Consider the following 23,900-nt stretch of genomic DNA (forward strand, 5'->3'; position numbering starts at 1 on the left):
GCAGGAGGAGAGGTGTGATCTTATTTACAACCCAGCCCCCTAGAGCTAGGACTCAAATGATAGACTTAGTCGGTGCCTTGTCACTCAGTGTCCAGTTCCCACAACTTTTCTTTAATGACTGTGGGTTATACTTTTGAAATTTGTGTTAAATATTAGCATTTTAAGATCAGTATTTTTGAAATAGAAAATGGAGAAGATATAGTAGACTTTTAAAATGTGTATCATAGGTGAAGCTAAAAGGCAATGCCAATTCTCTCTTCAGCACTGAGGTCATCTTTAGATTATAGAAATATCACAGTTCGTTTTTATTTTTTAAAAAGATTTATTTACTTTTAGAGCATAAGCATGCACATGAGCATGCAGCAGGGAGGGGCAGAGGGGGAGAGAGTGAGAAGATACTCAGACTCCCTGTGGAGCATAGAGCCCTATGTGGAGCTCCCAGCTCATGACCCTAAGATCATGACTTGAGTCAAAACCAAGAGTTGGACACTTAACCGACTCAGCCAGCCAGGCATCTCAGAAATACATGTCACATTTCTTTTGTATTTTACAGTCACATTTCTTTTTTATTTTACAATTAAGATAATCACGTGATTTTTCAATTATAGTTTGGGCATATATGAAAAGAGTTTTGTGTACTTTCTAAAACAAAAGTGACTTTTACCAAATTTAGAGAAAGCTACATAAAAGTGTACTTTTTTTTTTTTTTTAAGATTTTTATTTGTTTATTCATGAGAGACAAAGAGGCAGAGACACAGGCAGAGGGAGAAGCAGGCTCCATACAGAGAGCCTGACGTGGAACTCGATCCCCGGTCTCCAGGATCATGCCCAGGATCATGCCCTGGGCTGAAGGTGGCACTAAACTGCTGAGCCACCTGGGATACCCTTTAAAAGATTTTATTTATTTATCCGAGAGAAAGCACAAGTTTGGGGGATGGGCAGAGGGAGAGGGAGAAGTAGACTGCCCAAGGGGCAAGGAGCCTGATGACATGGGGCTTGATCCCAGGACCCCAGGGTCATGACCTGAGCGGAAAAGTACCAACTGAGCCACCCAGGCCCCCCTTTAAAAATGTACCTTTAAAGATTTTTGGAGGGAGGGGGATCCCTGAGTGGCTCAGCGGTTTGATGCCTGCCTTTGGCCCAGGTGTGATCCTGGAGCCCCGGGATTGAGTCCCACATCGGGCTCCCTGCATGGAGCCTGCTTCTCCCTCTGCCTGTGTCTCTGCCTCTCTCTCTCTCTCTCTCTCTCTCTCTCTCTCTGTGTCTCTCATGAATAAATAAAATATTTAAAAAAATAAATAAATAAAAATAAAAAAATTTTTTGAAGTGGAATTTTACCACTTTGGCCTTTGAAAATATATCCTAAATCTAGGAATTGATTTTTTTATTTTTTAAGTATGCTCCATACCCAGCATGGAGTCCAGTGTAGGGCTTGAATTCATGACCCTGAGGTCAAGACCTGAACTAAGATGGAGAGTCAGATGCTTAACTGACTGAGCTACCCAGGTGCCCCTAGGAATTGATTTTTAAAGGGAAGTTATAATAAACAAAGGAAAGTACAGACTTAAAATGAATCAGATTTACACCATATTACCCAAATCCACTATATAAATGTAGACATGGAATGCCTAGGTGGCTCAGTTGGTTAAGTGTCCAACTCTTGATTTTGGCTCAGGTCGTGATCCTCAGGATCATGTGTTAGAGCCCTATGTGGATCTCCACACTATGCATGGAGTCTGCTTAGGATTCTCTCTCTCTTTCTCTCTCTCTCTCCTTCTTCCCCTTCTCTGTGTCAGAAACAAAAACAAACCAGGGACTCCTGGATGGCTTAGTTGGCTGGGTGTCTGCCTTTGGCTTGGGTTGTGGTCTCAGAGTCCCAGGATCTACCCCTGCATCAGGCTTCCTGCTCAGTGGGGAGTCTGCTTCTCCCTCTGCCCCTCATCTCGCTCTCTCGCTCTCTTCTCATTCACTCTCTCTCTCAAATAAATCTTTTTAAAAAAAGACATAATGAAGTCATCTGATTTGTTGTTTATTCTGCCTTATAAATGTTATTAGCCTTTTTTTTTTTTAAGATTTCATTTACTCGTAGAGATGCAGAGAGAGAGAGAGAGAGGCAGAGACACAGGCAGAGGGAGAAGCAGGCTCCATGCAGAGAGCCTGACGTGGGACTTGATCCAGGGTCTCCAGGATCATGCTCTGGGCTGCAGGCGGCGCTAAACCGCTGCGCTACCGGGGCTGCCCCTGTTATTAGCCTTTTGTTAGGATATATAACCTGCTAGTTAATTTATTTTGAAATAAAGTCTAAACATATAAGGAATTAAAAAAAAAGACTCTGGGTTAAATTATGCCACTGTGGATAAGCAGAGTTGTAGTCACTCACTGCTGCTGCAGCTGCCCTGTGCCAGGCCCAGCGAGGAGCCATCCCATCACCTCAGGTTCCTCACTGGTAGTGGAAGACAAAATGATCAGTTGGGCATCCCTGAAATGTGGGATCCGGCTATACAGAGCCTTCCAAGTGCCGTTCCTTGTCAGAGCTTGTAAATATATAAATAATATATATAGATTGAAGTATATATAATGCAGCTAAGCAGGTTGGCTTATTCCCATGGGATTTCAATTCAGCTTTTCCTAGTTTCCAGCATTTAGAATCCGGGAACCTGCAGGTATTAGAAGCCAGGGAATGGTACCACCTAGAAGAGGGCAGTAAAGCCTGCAGCTTGGGGCAGGGGGTGGGGATAAGATGGGGGTGGTGGATTGGAGGTGCAGGGGGAGACAGGGTGTTCTCGCATCTGAGGCTTTCCTAACGGTAGAAAAAAGTGAGCTGGCCCCTCAATTTTTTAAAAATCAGCTTTCTTGAGGTATAATACACTTGTATAAAATGTATCCATTTGAAGTGTTTAATGTATACACTGAAACCCTCACCACATCAAGACCTTAAACTATCCATCACTCCAAAAGATCTTTTGTGCCTCTTTGGCCCTGAATTTTGATAAAACGTTGTGATTTATTGGCTTCTTGTCTCCTTACAGCCACAAATTAGAAGAAGAGTTCGAGTGGTTAAAAAAATCTGAAGTCTTGTACTACAGTGTAGAGAAAAAGGGGAATATCAGTTCCCAGCTTAAACACTCTAACCCATGGAGCATGAAATGTCACCAGCAGCAGTTACAGAGAATGAAGGAGAATGCAAAGCATCGGAACCAGTACAGTATCCTTTGTTCACAAAGTGTCTCTGCTTTGGGGAGAGGGAGAGGGCAGGTGAGACCCTAAGATCTCAAAGAAGCTGGGTTTGTTTTCTAGTCATGGTTGTGTCAGGATACCCTGTATAGTAACCGCAAGCAGAGCTCCGTTCCCGCAGGAACAGGGGCTGGTCTGGGAATACAGGTGGTAGGGAGGCAGGTGAGGGGCACCTCTTGCGGGGATCAACCTGCATCAGGGAGGCTTTAGCCTAGAGTACAAGGGGCTGGTCTGTGTTTTCTGAAGTCCCCAGACTGCTTACTTGCCATGGGTGGGGTGGCTGGTGGGTGCTGATCTTTCAATCCTGGTTCACCAGACTGGTATGTGAAGAATGGCACAGGGGCTTTTCTTCTTTTTCTTTTTCTTTTTCTTTTTCTTCTTTTCTTTTCTTTCTTTCTTCTCATTTTATTTATTCATGAGAGACACATACAGAGAGAGGCAGACACACAGGCAGAGGGAGAAACAGGCTCCATGCAGGAAGCCCTACATGGGACTCGATCCCAGGTCTCCAGGATCGTGACCTGGGCTGAAGGTGGCGCTAAACCGCTGAGCCACGGGGGCTGCCCTCTTTTTTTCCCCCTTCTAACCCATTAAGCTATGTTTCACTGATTATTTTTTTAATCTTAAACATGTTAGACATAGTATAATACTTTGAACTTATAAGTACCAGTGACCCAGGTTTAGCAGTTAATCCACTTATGTCCATCTCATGCCATGACAGTCTTCTTAAACCCAGCACTCCCAGCCGAGCTCTTTCTGAAGTGTCTCACCTGCACACACCTCAGCATGCATTTCTATGAGAAGGGTATTTTAAGGTGTTATTACCATTATTGCTCCTCAAAAGTAGACAGTAATTCCTCATTATCAAGTATCTAGCTTGTGTCCCCATTTCCCTAGTTGTCTCATAAATATATTTATACTGATGGATTGTCCAAGTGAGGTTTGAATTGGTCAAATGTTTGCATTTGGTCAAAATGTTTAAATCTCTCTCTTTTTAAGATTTTATTGAGGCAGAGACATAAGCAGAGGGAGAATCAGAATCCCTGTGGGGAGCCTGATGAGGGACTCAATCCCGGGACCTCAGGATCACACCCTGAGCCTAAGGCAGATACTCAGCCACTAAGTTACCCAGGCATCCTGTGTTTAAAGCTTTTAAAATACCCTTTCCATTTTTCTTCTTGGAAATTTCTTGTCAAAGAAACTAGGTCTTGGCGTGCCTGGGTGGTATAGTCAGTTAAGTGGCTGACACTTGATTTCAGCTTAGGTCCTGATCTCAGGGTTGTGAGATTGAGCCCCAAGTTGGCCTCCATGCTCAGCGGACAGCCTGCTTAAGACTCTCCCTCTGCCCCTCCTCCCTCAAATAAATAAATCTTTAAAAAAAGAAAGAAACTAGGTCTTCTAAAGTTTCACACCATCTGGATTTTACTGATTACATTCTTGTGTTACTCTTTTTCCTCTGTTTCCATTAAGTTGCTAATTTGATCTCCAGGCTTGATCAGATGCAGGTTTACTTTTGGGGTGGGGGTAAGAATCCCTCTGAGATAGTATTGGCTGTTAGCAAGTACACTATTTTGTCTTTTTCCTCCTGTATTGATATCGTCTTAGATCCCTTTTCCCACTAGGTGATTTTCTAGTTTTGTCATTCCTTCTTAGCTGGAATCCATAAACTTTTCCTCATCAACTGTATGCTTTTGCTGAGGTATGGTTGTTATAGGAAAGGCAAATTAAATGTTTCTTTTTCCTTTATTTACTAAATATTTGGAATAATGGGTGGGTTTTTCACCATCCTCCAAAGATGACTAGTGAGTTTTTCAACATCACTATAAATCTGTGAATTTATTTATTTATTTTTTAATTTTTATTTATTTATGACAGTCACACACACAGAGAGAGAGAGAGAGAGAGGCAGAGACATAGGCAGAAGGAGAAGCAGGCTCCATGCACCGGGAGCCCGACGTGGGATTCGATCCCGGGTCTCCAGGATCACGCCCTGGGCCAAAGGCAGGCGCCAAACTGCTGCGCCACCCAGGGATCCCTAAATCTGTGAATTTAAACATACTTGATATGGTTTATTCCATTTGTAGTTTTTATCTTTACTGATGTGCAAATTCTCCCATGTTTGGTCTTTTAAAATAGGCTATTGAGCCCTTCTGACACAATCACGGTAGTCTGTGATGGCTGCCTTACTTTCTGGTATGAAAAGATGGTCCCAAGGTCATGTATGTTTTCTGTTCCAGATGTGAGTTCCTCATTCCTCTAAGGCAGGAGTTAAAACATTTTCAGTAGGGGGCCAAATAGTAACCTAAACATGAGGCTTTGCAGGCTGTACAATCAGTCTGTCATAGCTCTGCCATTGTGGCATGAAAGTAGCTATAGATAATTAAATTTATGAATGAGCATGACTGTATCACCAAGATTTGCATATCCTTTAATTTGTGTATGTCATGAAGTATTCTATGTTTTTTGATCTAAAAATTTAAGAATGATTTCTAGTTTACAGGTCATACAACAAGTAGGGATCCAGGGAAAGGGCCATTTATGGGTCTGGGGGGGTCTCAGGGCTCTGGGAAACTGATCAGAATTTGGTGGTGCTGGAGTCTTAGAACCGAGTCTTGAATTCCACTCAGATGAGACTTCAGATACTGAGTCTCAATGGGTCTGGAATCCCAGGGAGTCTCAATCCCAGAGTTAGGCTTACAGGTCTGGAGTCCTCAGAGTTGGCTCTCAAGGGCCTACCCTTTCTTGGGGGTGCGGGCTCTTGGGGTTCTAGTCCTCATGAGTCTGGGGTCTCAGGGTCAGATGCTCAAACTACCTATCTGTTGGAGGTCCCAGCAGGCCTGGGGCTCTCTGGGGTTGGTACCGAGAGCCTACAATGGGGCCCAGTTTAGGGACCTCGGAGGCCGGGCTAGGGAGGGGCATGCTCACCAATCCCTGCCCCAGGAAAACTGGTCTGGGTGCTAGGGGTGCTTATACATCTATCTTGTCATTGTTTCTAGCCGTTTTTGGTGCCACACAACAGGGAAATACACATTTATTTTAATGAGAAAATTTTTCATGAGTTCGTACAGATATTTCCAGTTCACATATAAGGCTACAGGATTTACTTATTTGGTGTCTGTTTATAACTTAGGACAATCTGGTGTGGAACCCTCTTCCCACGTCTTGCTAATAAGTTCAGGAAGTGTGTGTGTGTGTGTGTGTGTGTGTGTGTGTGTGTCTGTGTGTGTGTGTCTGTGTCTGTGTCTGTGTCTTCCAGGCTGGGGGAACCCAGGCCTGTGTCAAACCTAGAACCAGCCAGTTCCTGGACAAGAATTAAATGTGCCTTTTAGCCTTGGGCTCCCTATGTGGGGGGATAGCAGGACTGAGGGGGCCCTCTGTGGACTCAGGCTTCTTTGAGGTACTGTGTGCAGGCATTGTGCCCTGGGAGTGCCAAGGCCCCATGTAGCAGCACTTTCTTTTTAGAGCGAGGACTGTCCTTAACCACTCAGAATTCATCTTACTGGAAAACCTGACTTCCCGCTATGAGGTGCCTTGTGTCCTGGACCTCAAGATGGGTACCCGCCAGCATGGTGATGATGCTTCAGAGGAGAAGGCAGCCAACCAGATCCGCAAGTGCCAGCAGAGCACATCTGCAGTCATTGGTGTCCGTGTGTGTGGCATGCAGGTGAGGGGAATGGAATGCTGGTGCATAGCGTGGGTGGGTTAGGGTATTCAGTAGCTGCCACTCCTGAACCCTGGCATATAGTCCTGTTTTCTCAAGATTCCAGCGTGGCTGAGCAAGTCTGTCGCTTTCTGATAAAAAGAATGCATGCCTGGATGAACCCTCTGGGGCTGTCCTGTTTGAGTGCAGAGCCTCTGTACAGGAGCAGGAATAAAGGCAAGAAGGTTAGGCTCTCTCCACTAATCCATACACCAAGCAAGGGCCTGGGGACAGAACTAGATCAGAGGGCTGCATCCTGAATGGGTGTTTTTTGTTTTGTTTTGTTTTGTTTTTTTTAAGATTTTATTTATTTATTCATGATAGACACAGAGAGAGACAAAGGCAGAGAGAGAAGCAGGCTCCCTGCAGGGAGCCTGATGTGGGACTCGATCCCAGGACTCCAGGACCACGCCCTGGGCCGAAGGCAAGCACCAAACTGCTGAGCCATCCAGGGATCTCCCTGAACGTGTTTTGATCAGAGGATTGCGTCTTGTGTGACAGGTGTCTGATCCAGGGCTGTTGTATTGCTCTTGGCCAGGGTTCAGGCTTTGAGATAGCTGTCGGTACCTAACCTGCTGGTCTCCTTCCCACAGGTGTACCAAGCAGGCAGCGGGCAGCTAATGTTCATGAACAAGTACCATGGACGGAAGCTATCTGTGCAGGGCTTCAAGGAGGCACTTTTCCAGTTTTTCCACAATGGTCGGTACCTGCGACGTGAGCTCCTAGGCCCTGTGCTGAAGAAGCTGGCTGAGCTCAAAGCCGTTTTGGAGCGACAGGAGTCCTACCGCTTCTACTCAAGCTCCCTGCTGGTCATCTATGATGGCAAGGAATGGCCTGAGGTGGCCCTGGACTCAGATGCTGAGGACTTGGAGGACCTGTCAGAGGAGTCAGCTGACGAATCTGCTGGTGCCTATGCCTACAAGCCCATCGGCACCAGCTCAGTGGACGTGCGCATGATCGACTTTGCACATACCACCTGCAGGCTGTATGGCGAGGACAGCGTGGTACACGAGGGCCAGGATGCTGGCTATATCTTTGGGCTCCAGAGCCTGATAGACATTGTCACAGAGATCAGTGAGGAAAGTGGGGAGTGAGCTTGCTGGCTGCACCAGCACCCGAGAGACTCTCTGTGTCCCAGGCACAGCTGTGCTGCGTCGGGGAGAAGGCCAGTATGGCCAGGCCGTTGGCCCCTGCAGCCTGGAGCTGATGTGCAGAGGCCTCTGTGAGTCCCAGCCTGAGCCAGCCCCAACCGCGTTTGGAGTCTTTTATTTATTTTAACTATTTCTTCAACATTCCACATTTGATGATGCAGATACCTCTTTCTTCCCTGAGTGTAAATGTTCTAATACAAATCTTTTTGTTAATTGTACACAGTGCTGCTGTTGTTCTTACTAGGGGCAGTCAGCCAGCCCCTTTCCCAACCCTCAGAAGTTTCACACATGCTGTCTCCTCCACCCTAGTCCTGGAATATTCGCCTTGCCACTGCCCCCACCTCACAGACCCTAAAGTCCCCACAGCTTCTTGGCTCGGTCCTTGGGTCTCTTTGGGGTTAGTATCGGCTTAGTGTCCAGCACTCCCTAAGCAAAGAACTACTTGACTCTTGATACATGTCTTTCCCTGCCCTCCATGCAGCCTAAGACAAAGTTGGGCAGCATGTGTGTCAGACCTTGAATCCAGCTCCTGCACCACTGGCAGCAGCTAATTGGTTGGTCACTGTGATGTCAGACGTGCTAGAGCCAAACTGGGGCCTCAAGTAGCTGTCAGGCTCTGGTCTGTTGGCAACTATGGGCTCCATGGCAAAAGGTCCTAGGAGGTGGGGAGTCCCAGTGAGAAAGTGTTCTGGGCAGTGTGGTCCTCTTAGCCATACCACATGTCACCGCTGCTACCCACAGCTATGCCAGTCTCATCCACACAGCCCCAGGCAAAGCAGCCCCTAAGAGCTACTTCTTTGCTAGGAGGGCCCTGGGAGGTGTGGCAGGAGGTCTTGAACTGCAGAACCAGACACCTGGGAGAAGCCAAGGTAGGGTCCTGATGTCCAGTTCTAACAGCCCCACACCTCCCCAAAACTCCCAGCACCTCCTCCAAGGCCCACTATGCCTATGTGCACTATATCCACAAATGCCAACGGTTTGTGCCCACAGTCCCTGCACCCTGGGCCCAGGCTTCTAGTGGTGAATGTGGCAGGACCAGTCCCTGGACAGGAATAGGAGGCCCCCAGGACCCTTAGGGCCGCTCCCCTGGGTCCCTCCCTCTCAAGACATCAAGGACAGGTCAGGGCTGACTGGAAAGGGGTGCAGGGATAAGTAAGTTCTTGAGGCCACAGAGCACCCCCCTCCCCACCCTCAGCAGCTCTCTTGTCTGCTCAGAAGGGAGCATCAGAAGTCCGATAATTTGAAGTTGACCTATAAAGACAACAAGGGCAATGTGACAGCGACTGAAATTGTGTGATAACCTTAGGTTGTGAGGAAGGGAAATGAGTCCCTGGCAGAGGAAACCCTATGGAAGACCCACAATAGAGGAGTAGAGAGAAGCTAGCGGAGAGAGTAGGTGAGTGGGCAGCAAGGACTGGCGGATGGGAACTGCCGACCTGGTTTCGTGCCTGTGGCTGGAGTAGGGACTCGGAGGAGAGGGGTCCTGAAGCCTGCAGACACCAAGGAGACCGGTCCCCGCGGGCGCCTCCCAGTGTTGGATCAGCGAGATGCAACAATGGGACTACGCCGCTGCTTAGTAGGTCAGGATCCACTCCCCCAGCGCGCCCGGCACGCTGGGGACTAGAGCGCAGGACACAGGCGCTGCCTGTGGGCTGCGGGCGGTGCGCTCCTTCGGGAGGTAGGACGGGCCGCAGCACCTGGGCTGGGGTGGAGGGCCAGGCGGGAGGAGCTGGGGCGGGCGAGAGAGGCTGCGAGGCTCGGAGTCTGGGGGGCCGGACCCGACTCACCGCAGACTGGAGCCGCTCGGGGCCGCACCACCCCACTCGGGGCCGCCAGGGGGCGCCGCGATCCGCGCGGGGGCCGCCCCTCTCCCGAGGCGGGGCTGCGGCGGGAGGGCGGGTGCGCGCACGCGTCATGTGTCACGGGGCGGGGCGGGGCGGGGCGATCTCGGTGCTCCGGGCCTGGCGTCCTGGTTCCGCAGCCCCCGCCGCCTCCACTGCCCCGGCGCGGCCCGGCCCGGCCCCATGTATCGTGCGCTCTATGCGTTCCGCTCGGCGGAGCCCAACGCGCTGGCGTTCGCGGCGGGCGAGACCTTCCTGGTGCTGGAGCGCAGCAGCGCGCACTGGTGGCTGGCGGCGCGGGCGCGCAGTGGCGAGACGGGCTACGTGCCTCCCGCCTACCTGCGCCGCCTGCAGGTGAGTGTGCCCCTCCTCGGCCGGGCCTCCGCGGTCCCTAGACTGGGCCCCTTTGTAGGCTCTCGGTACCGACCCCGGAGAGCCCCAAGCCCGCCGGGACCTCCCGCAGATAGGGGGTTTGAGCACCTGACCCTGAGACCCCAGACTCATGAGGACTGGAACCCCAAGAGCCCGCACCCCCACGAAAGGCCAGGCCCTTGACAGCCAACTCTGAGGACTCCAGACCAGCAAGCCTAACTGGGACTGAGACTCCTTGGGATCCCAGACCCATTGAGACTCAATATCTGAATCCTCATCTGAGTGGAATTCAAGACTCGGTTCTGAGATTCCAGCACCACCGAATTCTGATCAGTTTCCCAGATCCCTGAGACCCTAGGCCCATAATCAGCCCTTTTCCTGGATCCCCGGGATCCCACACTCTTGCCTCCCACCTTCAGACCCCCAGCTGGAGCCACTGCCTCCACCACTGAGACCACCTGTTTCCCCGACCATCCTCTCTGTCCCTACTCCTCCACTGAGACCCTAGTGTCATTGATAATCCACTGAACCTCCAGACCTCAGTGTCTTTGACTCTCCTGTACTCAGCCACCCCCTAAGCTCATCTTTAGACTGCCACCCCGCCACCCTCTTGGAACCAAAGATCTCAGCCCCTGTTGACACTGCCTGTCACTACTCTCCCCAAACTCCCCATCACAAGCCTCCAGCCCTGACTTTCCAGACTAATTCTCTCTAAAAGTGAAAAGTTCCATCCCTCCTTGTCCCCAGCCTGGGGTGGGGGGCGCTCCTGTTGTGAGGAAGTGAGGCCTCTTCATGGCTTCCCCTGGGCTGTCGCCCTGTTTCCTTCCAGTGGAGGCTGCATCTCCAGTTCCTGTTTCCCCAAGAATAGTCCTGCTGTGGGGGCTGGGGTGCAGTGTCTCCAGCCGGTGTCTATTCTGACCTCAGGGGAAAGGAGGGCCTGGAGCCTCCAGGCCTGGCCTGTGCCAGACACCCCCGCCCCATCCTAGTCCCTAGTCCTTAAGAAACATCCTGTCCCAGCCCAGTTCAGGACAGAAATAACAGGATAAATTTGGAGATGTCATCTGGTCTTACCAGAGAGGATGCGCCCTAGGGCCAGGACCCTCAGTTTGCTCCCATCTAGGAGTGCCTGGGGTGTGTGACTGGGGCCCTGGACACAGGGCTGCTGGCTCTGGAGTGAGCGTGTCAGACCCAGCCTCCCTGGAGTTGGGGGCCTATTGGAACACTCTTCTTCAAGGGACCATGAGGCTCCTCTCCAGGGTCCCCTGGGGCTTGGTGTTCAGTGAGGGCCAAGAGGCTGCCCTCCCCCTCCTAGTCTCTTTCTGCATATCTCCCTGTCTTTGTCTCCCTAACTCTGTCTCTGTCTGCCATTCCAACTCTCTGCCTTTCTCTGTCTCCAGCTCTCAATTTCTTTCTGCGTTGTCTCCCTCTGCCTGTCTCTTCCTTTCCCTCCTTCCCTCTATCCCTCCCTCCCTCTCCCCCCCTTTCCTGTTTTCTATGGATAGGTGTTTCTTTTTCTGTCCCGCTTTCTGCTTGCTGTCTGCCTGTAGCATACCCCATGCTACCTGGAGGGCTTTGCTGACCTCTGTATCCATCTGTCTGGCCCCATCAGAAAGCCTCTTAGACCCCGCTTGAAGTGACGTCACCTCAGTTCTGAGACTACCATGTAGCCCTATGGCCCATCGTGGACAGGGGAGGGGTGGAGGTGGATGGTTGCCCAGCTGCCACCCTCTGCTCTGCACACTGTGCCAGGCTGGCTGGGGGGATTAGACTCCTGAGTTGCTGGGTCTGGCAGTACAGAATCTGGGGCAGGGGCCAGGCCCCTCTCTTATGTCCATCCATACCACAAACACAGAACTGCTGCTTCCCAGGGCAATTCTGGAACAGCTAGGGGTTATGAGAGCTAGAAGCAGGGGTGGAAAGAGGGGATCCCCTTGGCCCATCCTCAGCTGGTCCGTCAGGCCCCCAGGATCTGCAGAAGGCTCTACGAGGACAGGGCTATTCTGGAGTGTGACCTTGGTTTTGAGAAGGATACACAAGATCCAGAGTGATTTGTTAAGGGTTCCAGACACTAGAGGCTCCCTGCTTGGCATTTCAGCCTGGGCCCTGAGCCAAGCCTGGGAATAGACTAGGTATGTACTCCTGGTCTCAAGCTAAGGGTCCCTGGGCTTGTTTTTGTTCTAGATCCCTGATTCTCAGAGAGCCTCACTGTGGGGCCTGACTGGGGCCCTAATATGTAAAGCAGCAGCATGGGGCCACCCCGCACCCCAGCTCCCTGAGTGACACAATTTGAGAACCTTCATATTCTAGTTCAGCTTTTTGTGCTCATGTCTCGCATTCCAGGCCTTAGCTGTAATGTTCCTTGGCCTGCCCTGGGTTCCATCCTGGGCTAGATGTGGGTTCACCCTCACTAGGCCCCCAGATCTAACTGCCCATCCTTGCCCCTGCCCAGGGCCTGGAGCAGGATGTCCTCCAAGCGATTGACCGGGCCATTGAGGCTGTGCACAATGCAGCCATGCGGGATGGTGGCAAGTACAGCCTGGAGCAGCGTGGAGTCCTCCAGTGAGTGGGGGAGGGGGAGGGCGCCCTCCCCCTCCTCATCCCTGTGTGCATAGTCGGGTGGGGGTCCTTCAGTGAGTACTGGGGATGTCTGGAGGGTAGAGTCAGAGGGTAGTGCAGAGTGGGGTGGAGCGGGAGGGAGGGGGGAGGAGCCTGGGCTGTGAGGGGCATCCTGCAAGCAGGCAGCATGTAAGGACTTCAGGAGTTTTAAGGTAACTCACCCAGTAATCTCCCCGTCCCTCCATCAGAAAGCTGATCCACCACCGGAAAGAGACCCTGTCTCGCAGAGGCCCCTCAGCCTCCAGTCCTGCAGCTATGACCCCGTCCACCAGTGATCACCATTTGGACGCTGCTGCCGCCAGACAACCCAATGGGATGTGTCGAGCTGGGTTCGAGCGGCAGCACAGCCTGCCCAGTTCGGAGTATCTTGGGGCCGATGGAGGCCTCTACCAGGTATGTGGTGAGGATATCCCAGGGAAGGGAGGTGAGTGGAGCTTTAGGCTTGGTCCAGAGGTGCCAGAAGTCACTTGGGTCAGTGATGCAGACAGAGCCATGGCCCCGCCCATGCCAAGAGCCCAGGGCCCTAGTCAGGCCGGTTCCCCAGGTGTGGCAGCCCGTCCTCCCAGATCCCACTTCTGTCCTCCCAGATCCCGCCACAGCCTCGCCGAGCAGCTCCCGCCACGCCGCCCCCGCCCGTGAAGCGCCGAGACCGAGAGGCCCTGATGGCCCTGGGAAGTGGTGAGAAGGCAGGGTTGGGGCAGTTAGTGGGACACCCTGTGCTTGGAATGGTTGCCCTGCTTGTGTCAGGAAGTTGGGGGCTCTGGGCTGGGGGGGTGGGGCTCAGGGCCTGGAGGGGTAAGGGCCCAGGGGGCTGTCCCAGCACAGCATCCACTCTCTGCCCACAGGCGGCCGCAACACCACACCCTCCGGGGGCAGTTCTGTGTCCAGCGGCTCCTCAGTCAGCAGCACCTCCCTTGACACGCTCTGTACCGGCTCTAGCTCGTCTGAGCTGGGCCCCAGCTGCTCACCCACGCCCCCACCCGTGCCCCGCCGAGGCACCCATACCACTGTGTCCCATGCTCAGCCCCCTCCCTCCAAGGTGCCGGCCCCTGAGCCCCCTGCAGAGGAGGTAGCAGTCGATACCACCTCAGCCCCTGATGAGCTGGAGGCCCTGGGTGCTCTGAGCCTGGGGACCACAGACGAGAAGGTGGTGGCTGAGCCTGCCGTGCCCAGGACCATCGGGGCAGAGCTGATGGAGCTTGTGCGGAGAAACACCGGCCTGAGCCACGAGCTATGCCGTGTGGCCATTGGCGTCGTGGTGGGTCACATCCAGGCCTCTGTGCCGGCCAGCTCGCCTGTCATGGAGCAGGTCCTCCTCTCGCTGGTAGAGGGCAAGGTGAGGGTGGGTGGCAGGGCCAGAGGCCTCCCCCTCCTGGGGCCACCCTGCCTTCCCTGCCCCGTTCCCACCCTCACACTTGTGTTCAGCCTTAACTTGACAGGTGCCTGTTGAGCTCTCGCTTGGCCTTCATTGTGCTGGGTGCCTAGGGACCTTTGAGCTGATCCCTGAAGGAGAAAGGGTGGAAGAGCATTCTGGGCAGATGCTTAGCTAGACAGGGGCCGGAAGGCAGGACCAAGCGTAGCTCGCAGGAGAAGTGGTTCAAGGCCAGCATGGCAGTAGGGCCGGGAGTGAGGGAACAGGTGGGGTGGGAGGAGGTGAGGCTTGGGGCTTGTGACAGATGAGACCAGATGTGAGTAGCCGGGAGTCCTCTCTGGCTGCAGGGGAGGAGTGGACACAGGGTGTGAGAGAGCACAGTGCCGTGCTGGCCTTGACAGTGGAGAGGAGTGGGTGCTTCAAGAGCTGTGGCAGAGACCTCAGTGTTGACTCAGGTGTGAGTCAGGTGCGTGGGCATCACAGATGGGTGGGATCCTTTGCCAGGGCTGAGGCGCTGGTCAGGAAGCAGGATTGGAGGGCAGTGAACCATCTCCAGATGGGGACCAGATGGGCCCAAGGTCCTTCCTTAGGGCCCTAGGACCCGGCAGCTGCAGTGGGGGCGTGGGGATGGGTGCAGCAAGTCCCCAGGCTTGTCTGTGCCGGGCGGGACAGGTGCTGTCAGCCTGGGAGCACTCGGGAGACAGGATGTGGCAAGATGACAAGGCCCGACGCCATGTGGTGTGGTGGATTCAGAGAGTAGCATCTCAGTCACATTCAGGCAGTGACGGTCGGTAGCCTTCCATATGGAAGATGTTTATACAGGTCTGGGATGAGAGGCAGGTACTTGGAAGGCACCACAGATCTAGTGGGCAGGATCTAGTCCCAGCAGGTTATCAGGCCTAGGGCAGAGGAGTCACTCGCAGAGGCAGTGTAGACCTGGGCTAGTGCCCTTGGGAGCTTTGGTGTTGAGGTGGGCCATGGGAGCAGGTCTTTAGTGGGAGCCCAAGGCGGGGCAGAGGGGAGGAAGAAAGAGAACCAGGGGCTGGTCCCCTCACAGGTTCTGGGAGGACACAAACTAGGGGCAGCTCTGAGAGGCGAGGCTGGGTACCCTTGCCTGACGTTGGCTTGGAGCTCATGCCCCTGACATCCTCAGGGTCTGGGTTGACTTCCAAGCCTCAGGGGCTTCCTGAAGATGGTGATGGGCAAGGAGTGTGCTGAGTTGTGCCTCACCCTCTCCCTCCAGGACCTGAGCACCGCCCTGCCCTCTGGGCAGGTCTGCCATGACCAGCAGCGGCTGGAGGTGATCTTTGCAGACCTGGCTCGGCGGAAGGATGATGCCCAGCAGCGCAGCTGGGCCCTGTACGAGGACGAGGGTGTCATCCGCTGCTACCTGGAGGAGCTGCTGCACATTCTGGTGCGGGGTGGGGCCCACGGGTGTCTCTCCCCTCCCCCTACACCATCCCCCTCTAGTGCTTAGGAGTGTCCCTGGCATGTACTCAGCTCACCTGTGCGTGTGGCCATGTGGCTCCCACTGAGTCTGTCACGCTTCCTCCTCCCCGCAGACTGACGCAGACCCTGAAGTTTGCAAGAAAATGTGCAAGAGAAATGAGTTCGAGTCTGTCCTGGCTTTGGTGGCCTACTACCAAATGGTGTGTGTGAAGCAGAGGGGCGGGGGGGCATGGGGACACCCAGGTAGAGGGGCAGGTTCTGGGCACTGAGTACACAGGGTCTCCTGCCAGGAGCACCGGGTGTCATTGCGGCTGCTGCTCCTCAAGTGCTTTGGTGCCATGTGCAGCCTGGATGCAGCCATCATCTCCACACTCGTGTCATCTGTGCTGCCTGTGGAGCTGGCACGAGACATGCAGACAGACACACAGGGTGAGGCTTGGGGGAGCTTCCTGCCACATGGGGGGTTCCCACTGTCTGTGGGGGCTCTCACCGCCTGCCTTGCCCTCCAGATCACCAGAAACTCTGTTACTCTGCCCTCATCCTGGCCATGGTCTTCTCCATGGGAGAGGCAGTGCCCTACGCACACTATGGTAAGCGGGCTGGGAGCCTGTGGGGCTGGGGACCCGCTTGCCTGGGGCTGACAGGGATAGGGCATTCTGGGGCTGACAGAAACCCAGGCGGGTGGGTGGGGTGCAGAGGCCGGGAGGGCTCAGATCCTGTGTGCCCCTGCCCAGAGCACCTGGGCACTCCTTTCGCCCAGTTCCTGCTGAGCATCGTCGAGGACGGGCTGCCCCTGGACACCACAGAGCAGCTGCCGGATCTCTGCATGAACCTGCTTCTGGCTCTCAACTTGCACCTGCCAGGTGGGGGCAGGGCCCGGCGGGAGGTGATTGACCGACTAGGGGCTCCTCGCTTGGTGCCCGTGCACTGTGTCTACACCCATGTCCTTCCTCAGCACCTGACCAGAACGTCATCATGACCGCTCTTAGCAAACACTCCAACGTCAAGATCTTCTCTGAGAAGCTGCTGTTGCTCCTGAACAGAGGAGGTGAGGGAATCTGTGTGGTGCCACTTCACTGTCCTTTGGCTCCGTGACCCCATGACCCCTTGTGGTGGCTATAGGCCCCGCACAACGACCACCCTGAGCCCTCTTCCCCCGCCTCCTAGACGACCCCGTGCGCATCTTCAAACATGAGCCGCAGCCGCCACACTCCATCCTCAAGTTCCTGCAGGATGTATTCGCCAGCCCCGCCACAGCTGCCATCTTCTACCACACGGACATGATGGCGCTCATTGACATCACTGTGCGCCACATCGCGGACCTGTCACCTGGAGACAAGGTGCCTGGAGGTGGCTGCGGCAGGGCTGGGAGCTGTGTAGAAACTGAAACAAAATGAAGGGGAAACAGGACACTGAGCGGAGACTGGGGACAGGGTTGCAGCTGGAGCCAGGTCAATGTGGGGGCCACTCAGAATCCATGGCAGTTGTGCCCAGACCCAGAGGAGCCCTGGTGAGCTGATCTGGGCCAGGCTGCCTACACAGAGCTGGGGTAGAGGAAACCAGGTGGTCAGGCAGGAGACCCTCAAGGAAGCAGCCACAGCTGTCGAGGGGGCCCGGGTGGGCCATGAGAGGCCATGGCCACGGGGGAAGAGGTCAGGTTTGCGTGCATCAGAGATGAGTCCCTGGGCTTGCCCTGGACTTCTGTTGAACAACCAGGCGGATGAAGTGTGATTGCAGAGGTGGGGAGGCACTCTCTGAGGGGGGAGATAGAGTTGCGTTTTGATGTATTGAGATCGAGAAGATAACCACTAGACAGCCAGGTCCAGAGCATGTCAGGGAGCGATGGAGAGTTGGGATGGAAGGGACACAACTGTGCCATCGCCTTTGCACAGATGTGATGGGCAGCCTGTTTCAGGGCCACCACCGCAGGTGTGAGCACAGCGAGGACAAGTAGGGAGGAACCCAGGAGAAAACCCAGAGGCCAAGAGCCCAAAGTGCAGGGCTCAGAGGAAGTGGGAGACGAGCTGTCTCTACAGTTAGGAGCCTGAGTAAGACGGCGGCTATGAATTGGCTGTTGGGATTGCCCCACAGAGGCTAAGGTGACTGACAAGCTATATCTGTGCAGTGGAGGGTGAAGGGTCCGAATGGAACATTTAAGAGAGAATTTGAAGTTGGAGGGGAGTGAAGGGGGACATTGGAAGACATTAACAGAGACAACTCCTGTGAGTCTTCCTATAAAGGGAGCAGAAAAGTGAGGGTGGGGGGCACCCACTGGAGGGAGATGTGGGTGTCAGGAAGTATTTTAAAGGTAGGAAGATATCTGGGCCAGAGAGAATGATCCAGTAAACATCAAGAAATGGCTGACGTGTTCAGGAGAGGGGCCACTGCTCTGGCGAGGAGATCAGGTGCGCGGGGGAGAGCCTGGGCCTGTGGATGGATACCCCCCACACCCCCACAGCGGAGGCCAGGGCGGCTCATCCTGGTGGGGACAGGTGAGATGTGGAAGTTGGGAGGGCAAGACAGGAGCGTTCAGAAAGGTCACTAGTTTTCCCCATGAAGCACAAGGCCAGCTGTCCAGGCACTTTAGATCTGGAAACCGGGAGAAAGTGGGCAAGTAGCTCACACACCCTGAAGTGAGGGAGTCCAGGACAGTGCTGCACGTCCGTGTGACATCTGTGATAGGGAAGGAAGTTCAGGCCTGCACACAGCCTTGTGGCTGACTACTGCTTAGACGCTGGGAGGTGATTTGCAGGTGCTGCAGGGTTGGACTGCAGGGTTGTCTGACCAAGGTTGGGGATTACAGGGCGATGCTGCCCAAAGAAGGTATTGACTCCTCTAACCACAGGTACAGAGAGAAGTGAGGGATGGTGACAGGGGTCAGTGAAGGGGACAGACAAATGGGAAGCACTGGGGTCAGATTAATGGGTTGGGTGTCTCAGCGAGGCAAAGGAGCAGCTGGGGTATCCAACTGGAGAGGCTACTGAAGCATTTTCAGCCAAAGGTGCCGGGTTGGGGAGGTGGATGCTGGAGCTGGCTGCCACATATGTGGAAGGGAGGGCGGCAGCCAGGTCCTAGAGGGTGTTGGATATGAAGGGTGCATCAGGACACCTGTGTTTTGACCGTGCCCTTTAGTAAGAAAAAAAAAAACACGAGAAAGCCTTCAGTTTGGGGAAGATAGGGAAGGTCATGAGTTTGATGGTAGATATATGGGACAAGCTCTCTTTGAGGTGTGCAGGAGGTGAAAAGTGAGCAGTTGATATTCTCATCTGGAGCTCACTAGAGAGGGCCAGAGGTATAAGTGTGGATCATCATTTGAAGCTGTGGGTGTGAGTGAGATCTTCCAGGGTAAGAGGAGGGAGTGAGAAGCAGGGGTCTCCTGACCAGACAGTGCCCCGTAAGAGCCCAGCATTGAAGATGGGCAGGAGCTGGCCGTTTCCCGTTGCCACATCTCTGAGCCAGAGCTCCGAAGGTCTGGCCGCGTTCTGGGACTGCCTGTGTCTGAGATGATCCATTCCCTCACTCACTCAGTGGCTCTCGAAGGCCAATTCTGTTCCAGGCATATTGTGGGTGCCAGGGGTGCAACCCTGATCTCCAGTGCTAGGGGCCCCTTGGCCCACGGGGCAGCCTGTTGCTGTCTGGTGGTGGTGGCAGTGCCTCCCTAGGGTCTCTGAGCTTGCCCACTCTTCCCACAGCTGCGCGTGGAGTACCTCTCCCTAATGCATGCCGTGATCCGTTCCACGCCCTACCTGCAGCACCGCCACCGGCTCCCTGATCTGCAGGCCACGCTGAGGCGCATCCTGACCGAAGAGGAAGCCTCACCTCAGGGCCAGATGGACCGCATGATTGTCCGAGAGATGTGCAAGGAATTCCCCGTGCTGGGCGAGGACCCCAGCTAGCGCCTTCCCTCCCTCCCCTGCAGCCCTGGTCACAGTGCAGGGGATAAGGAAGCTTGGCCCTTAGAATGTTTTGCACAGATAGTGCGGGGGGAGGTCGTGGTGAAAAGGGACCCAAGCAGGGCCCCCCACCTGAAGTACAGCCAATACAAGGGGCCAAGTGCAAGATTGGGGACCACGCTCTGGGAGCTGTGCTGGGGCAGAGGGCCTGTGTGAGCCAAAGGGCCCCCCCCCAACTCCTGGTAGGTTGCCTCTTCAGCATGCCCCCTCCCCTCAACACAGATGCACACTCAGAGTCCTGCTGCTGCTCCAGGCTGGGCCAGAGCCCCCATCCCTGTCCTGCCTAGTCTGGGTCCTGGGCCTCAGCAAGCCGTGTCCTTGGGGTAAGGGCAGGCACCTTCCGCCAGCTCTGTTCTTTGCCTTAGCTTTGCAGTGAGTGCTGCTCATGTGCTTCCCCCCTCCCCTTGGGGGTCGCTTTCCCTTGCTCCTACCCCCAGAGGTCTTGGCCAAGCTGCTGCTCTGAAAGCAGAATCTTAGAAACAGGCCATCTAATTCTGGAGCTTCATAGGATACGGTGATGGCACTCAGGACGCCAATGACGGAATCTATTTTCTCTGTAAAGACAGACTGAAAAGCCATGTGTATTTTCCTGTGTGCTGCAGCTCACCTTTGGAAATAAATCACAGGCATCTGGAAACAGGCTGTGTGATCAGCAGCCCTGTATGATCCTGGGTTGTGGTGGGAGAGGACGGGAAGGGGCACTGGGGCTTCAAGACCTTGCCACTTGCTTGCCTTGACCTCTCCACTATAAGGAGGGGATGCTCCCTAAGAGGCCTGTTGGGGTCCCTTGACCTCTGTTCCAGTCTCTCCCTGAGTTCCCATTTCTAGTTCTTCTGGGCCACAGCTAAGCCAGCGAGCTAAGCCCCGCCGTCCGTTTGCAGGTGACTGCCCTTCCAGACCTCACTTCGACCCTGTTTGAAACCCTGTCCTCCGTAGCTGACTTCAAATTAAGCAGGCCCCACTGCAGCCCCAGCCTCCCTGCATGTCCAGGCCCTGCTCAGCTCTATTCCCTTCCTCATTCTGTCAGTGGGTCCAACAAGATCCCCTTTATTTTTCAGTCTCAGAGATTTGGTCGTTAGAGTAGGGCAAAGAGTATCTCAAGGAGCATGTGGTTCAATTTGCACTACTATTTGCAGATAGGGACCATTTGGCAAAAACTTCATTTTCCATGTGTGCTCCCATGTTAACAAAGGCTCTCACCATAAAGGGGGGAGGGGCAGGAACCCACAGGCAGACACCATCAGAAGTGGTTTTCATCAGTTCCCTTTTTTTCACCCAGGACGATCCTCATCAGACACTTCCACACATCCAGAATTATTGATACAGTGACTTCCAGTCACGACTTTTCCTTTCTTATCGGGATGCTGAAGGCAGAGGGCTGTTCCATTACTTTCCCAACAAGACTGTAATGCAGCAAGAAGCACAAAAGAGGCCAGGGCTAGGGGTAGGGTCCCCTGGACACAGGTCCTCAGGAAGCTGAGGCAGGAACATCTGCCAGGGAACTCACGAAAGCAAAGCACAGGAGGATGATGGGGAACATCCTTCCTTAACTCTTGATTCTCAGGTTAAGCACCCAGGGTCACCTGCTGGACCTGACTAGGGGCTGAAAGAATTCTCCCCAGTAGAACTGTGTGACACACCCTGGTCACTCCCCTTCACCCCAAAGGCGTTCTTTCTTTTCACATCCAGAGTCAATGACATGGACTTCCAGTCATAACTCCTTCCTCACTGGAGTGCTGAAAGCAGAGAACCATGGTTCTCCTCTCAAGATAGTGTGATCCAGTGACAAGCACAGGTTTCTTGAGAAGCTGAGGCAGGAATATTTGACAGCCTCCTTGCCTTGCTCTGTTCCCTGTTGTGATGCCCACACCAACCTTGGGAGGGCAGGGCTGTGCTGTGCCATCTGTCCCAGCACCAGCACCTATGATGAGCAAAGTGTAAGCCCACGGCAGGAGGTATCAGAAGCCCTGGCCAGTTTCTGTGCAATTGGCCAAGGAGCCCTGGCATGTGTTTGTAAGGCATGCAAGAGCTCCAGGTGACAGTTAAAAATTGGCCTCTGGCAGCAAACATGCTCTTTTAGGATCCAGAACTCTACAACCCCCTCAGCGAACACCTTGATGGTGCTCTCAGAACACAAAATTAGAACCATAAGAGGAAATGATTAGCCGCAGAATTCCTCAGTGAGGGAACCGTCTTTGCAAGAACACCCATTTGACTGCTTGGAAGGAGGGTAAATGTGGGGTATGGTGAGGCAGGAGGACAGAGAGAGACACCTAAGCCACCCAAATGGGAGTGTTTTGGGTAGGTGGGGCCAAGAAAAAAAACTCAAAGATTTTGAGGGACAATGAGGAATGGGGGTTTAGACTGACCTCTGGGGTAGAAGGAGTATATAAAGGTGCTGGCACCTTGCTTGTGGGACATGCACAACGGACCACAGGCTACCCATGCATCAGGCAACTCCAGGGTAAGGCCTTGAATGAAGATCACATGCCTGATACAGACTCCCAAAAGTAGGTGAAAACAATATTTTTTCTCTTGTTTTTATGGAAGAATAACATAACCATGAAATGTACAGTATACAGAGAACACAGCAGAGTGACTTATGAATCAGAATGCTGACATAACCACTACCAAAGTCAAGAAATAGAATAGCACCAGTCCCCAAAGCCCACTTGTGTGTGTCCCCAATTCATCACTGACCCATTCATGCTCCCTAGAGGAAATTTCAGATAAGTTTTGCCTGTTCTTGAACTTGGCATAAATGGAACCATAGGTTCAAACTCTTGTGTTTGGCTGCTTCATTTGCCATTAAGTTTCTATGTCCTAGTATGTAGTTGCAGTTTGTTCACCCCCAAAGTTGTATGGGATATACTCTCATTTATTCAGTGCTGATGACCTCTCAATTTCCAGTTCTTGTCTGTTGAGATTAGTGCCATCAGGGACATTGTTACTCAGGTCTTCTTGTTGCACATGTGCATTATGGGGGTGGGGGTATTCTCATGAGTGGAACAGCAGGGTCACAAGCCAGTGCTCCATATAGTTTTGCTAAGTAGCTGTACCAGTGTACACTCCTCCAGTCATGTGAGTTCCAGCTCCTCTCCCAAAACTTGGTATTGTCAGACTGGTTGGTTTGTTTTTAGTCATTCTGGTTCGCCATAGTATGTATGTATGTATGTATGTATTTATTAAGATTTTATTTATTTATTTATGATAGTCACACACAGAGAGAGAGGCAGAGACATAGTCAGAGGGAGAAGCAGGCTCCATGCACTGAGAGCCCGATGTGGGATTCGATCCCGGGTCTCCAGGATCGCGCCCTGGGCCAAAGGCAGGCGCTAAACTGCTGCGCCACCCAGGGATCCCAGTATTTATTTTTTAATTTGCATTTCTCTGATGGCTAAAGAGGTTGAATACCTTTTCACTAGTTTATTGGCTATTTGGGTTGTTTGTGAAGCACCTGTCAAATCTCTTGCCTATTCATCTGGGTTGTCTATCATTTGTTGACTTGTGGTATGTATGTGGCATATGAGTCCTTGGGTTGTCTGTCTTGCAATATCTTCTTCCTTTCTTAATGTTGTCTTTTTTTTTTTTTTTAAGATTGTATTTATTTAGAGACACACACACACAGAGGCACAGACACAGGCAGAGGGAAAAGCAGGCTCCATGCAGGGAACCTAACATGGAACTCAATCCGGGGTCTCCAGGATCACACCTTAGGCCAAAGGCAGTGCTAAACCACTAAGCCACCCAGGCTGCCCCTTAATGTTGTCTTTTGATGAAAAGACATTCTTACGGGTAATGTAATCCTTTTTTTTTTTTTTTCCAGGATTTTTGTGGTTGGTGCATTTTGTATCCTGTTAATAAATCTTTGCTTAAAGTATGAAAATCTTTGATGTTGTCTTCTAAAAGCTATGTTCTCTTTCCTTTCATTATTCAGACATCAAATCTATCTGGAATAGATTATGTGGCTAGTATGAAGTAGGGTTCTCATTTAACTTTTTTAAATAAATATTTTATTTATTTATTCATGAGAGACACAGAGAGAGAGAGAGAGGCAGAGACACAGGCAGAGGGAGAAGCAGGCTCCATGCAAGGACCCAGATGTGGGACTCGATCCCGGGTCTCCAGGATCACACCGTGGGCTGCAGGCAGCGCTAAATCGCTGCGCCACCGGGGCTGCCCTCATTTAACTTTTTAAAAAATATTTTATTT

General features: G+C 52.8%; 2 protein-coding genes across 9 annotated transcripts in view; both read left to right on the forward strand.

The window, feature by feature from the left end:
• IP6K2 (inositol hexakisphosphate kinase 2) overlaps positions 1–8,303 on the forward strand; it is a 34,645-nt gene extending 26,342 nt beyond the window's left edge. For all 6 annotated transcript variants that reach the window (XM_025455765.2, XM_025455771.3, XM_025455766.2 and 3 more), the window contains exons 4-6: positions 3,030–3,205; positions 6,723–6,898; positions 7,528–8,303. In XM_025455765.2, coding sequence (XP_025311550.1) covers positions 3,030–3,205; positions 6,723–6,898; positions 7,528–8,028 — 853 coding nt within the window. In that variant the 3' untranslated portion in view covers positions 8,029–8,303. The remainder of the gene's footprint in view (positions 1–3,029; positions 3,206–6,722; positions 6,899–7,527) is intronic.
• Positions 8,304–8,746: 443 nt separating this feature from the next.
• NCKIPSD (NCK interacting protein with SH3 domain) lies at positions 8,747–20,325 on the forward strand. Of its 3 annotated transcripts, none has more exons than XM_049097992.1 (13): positions 8,747–8,954; positions 12,748–12,857; positions 13,103–13,307; positions 13,502–13,592; positions 13,760–14,250; positions 15,530–15,700; positions 15,849–15,935; positions 16,026–16,164; positions 16,245–16,325; positions 16,470–16,598; positions 16,691–16,783; positions 16,903–17,075; positions 19,428–20,325. In XM_049097992.1, exons 1-13 carry the CDS (start codon positions 8,805–8,807, stop codon positions 19,629–19,631), a joined length of 2,124 nt encoding a protein of 707 aa, XP_048953949.1. In that variant the 5' UTR covers positions 8,747–8,804; the 3' UTR covers positions 19,632–20,325. The 3 variants fall into 3 exon arrangements, with proteins under 3 accessions (XP_048953949.1, XP_025311549.1, XP_025311547.1); XM_025455764.3 differs by lacking the exon at positions 8,747–8,954 and adding an exon at positions 9,650–9,763; XM_025455762.3 differs by lacking the exon at positions 8,747–8,954 and adding an exon at positions 10,032–10,280.
• The last annotated feature ends 3,575 nt before the right edge of the window (positions 20,326–23,900 follow it).

The sequence above is a fragment of the Canis lupus genome, chromosome 20, assembly GCF_003254725.2.
Source record: "Canis lupus dingo isolate Sandy chromosome 20, ASM325472v2, whole genome shotgun sequence".
Classification (NCBI taxonomy): Eukaryota; Metazoa; Chordata; class Mammalia; order Carnivora; family Canidae; genus Canis; species Canis lupus.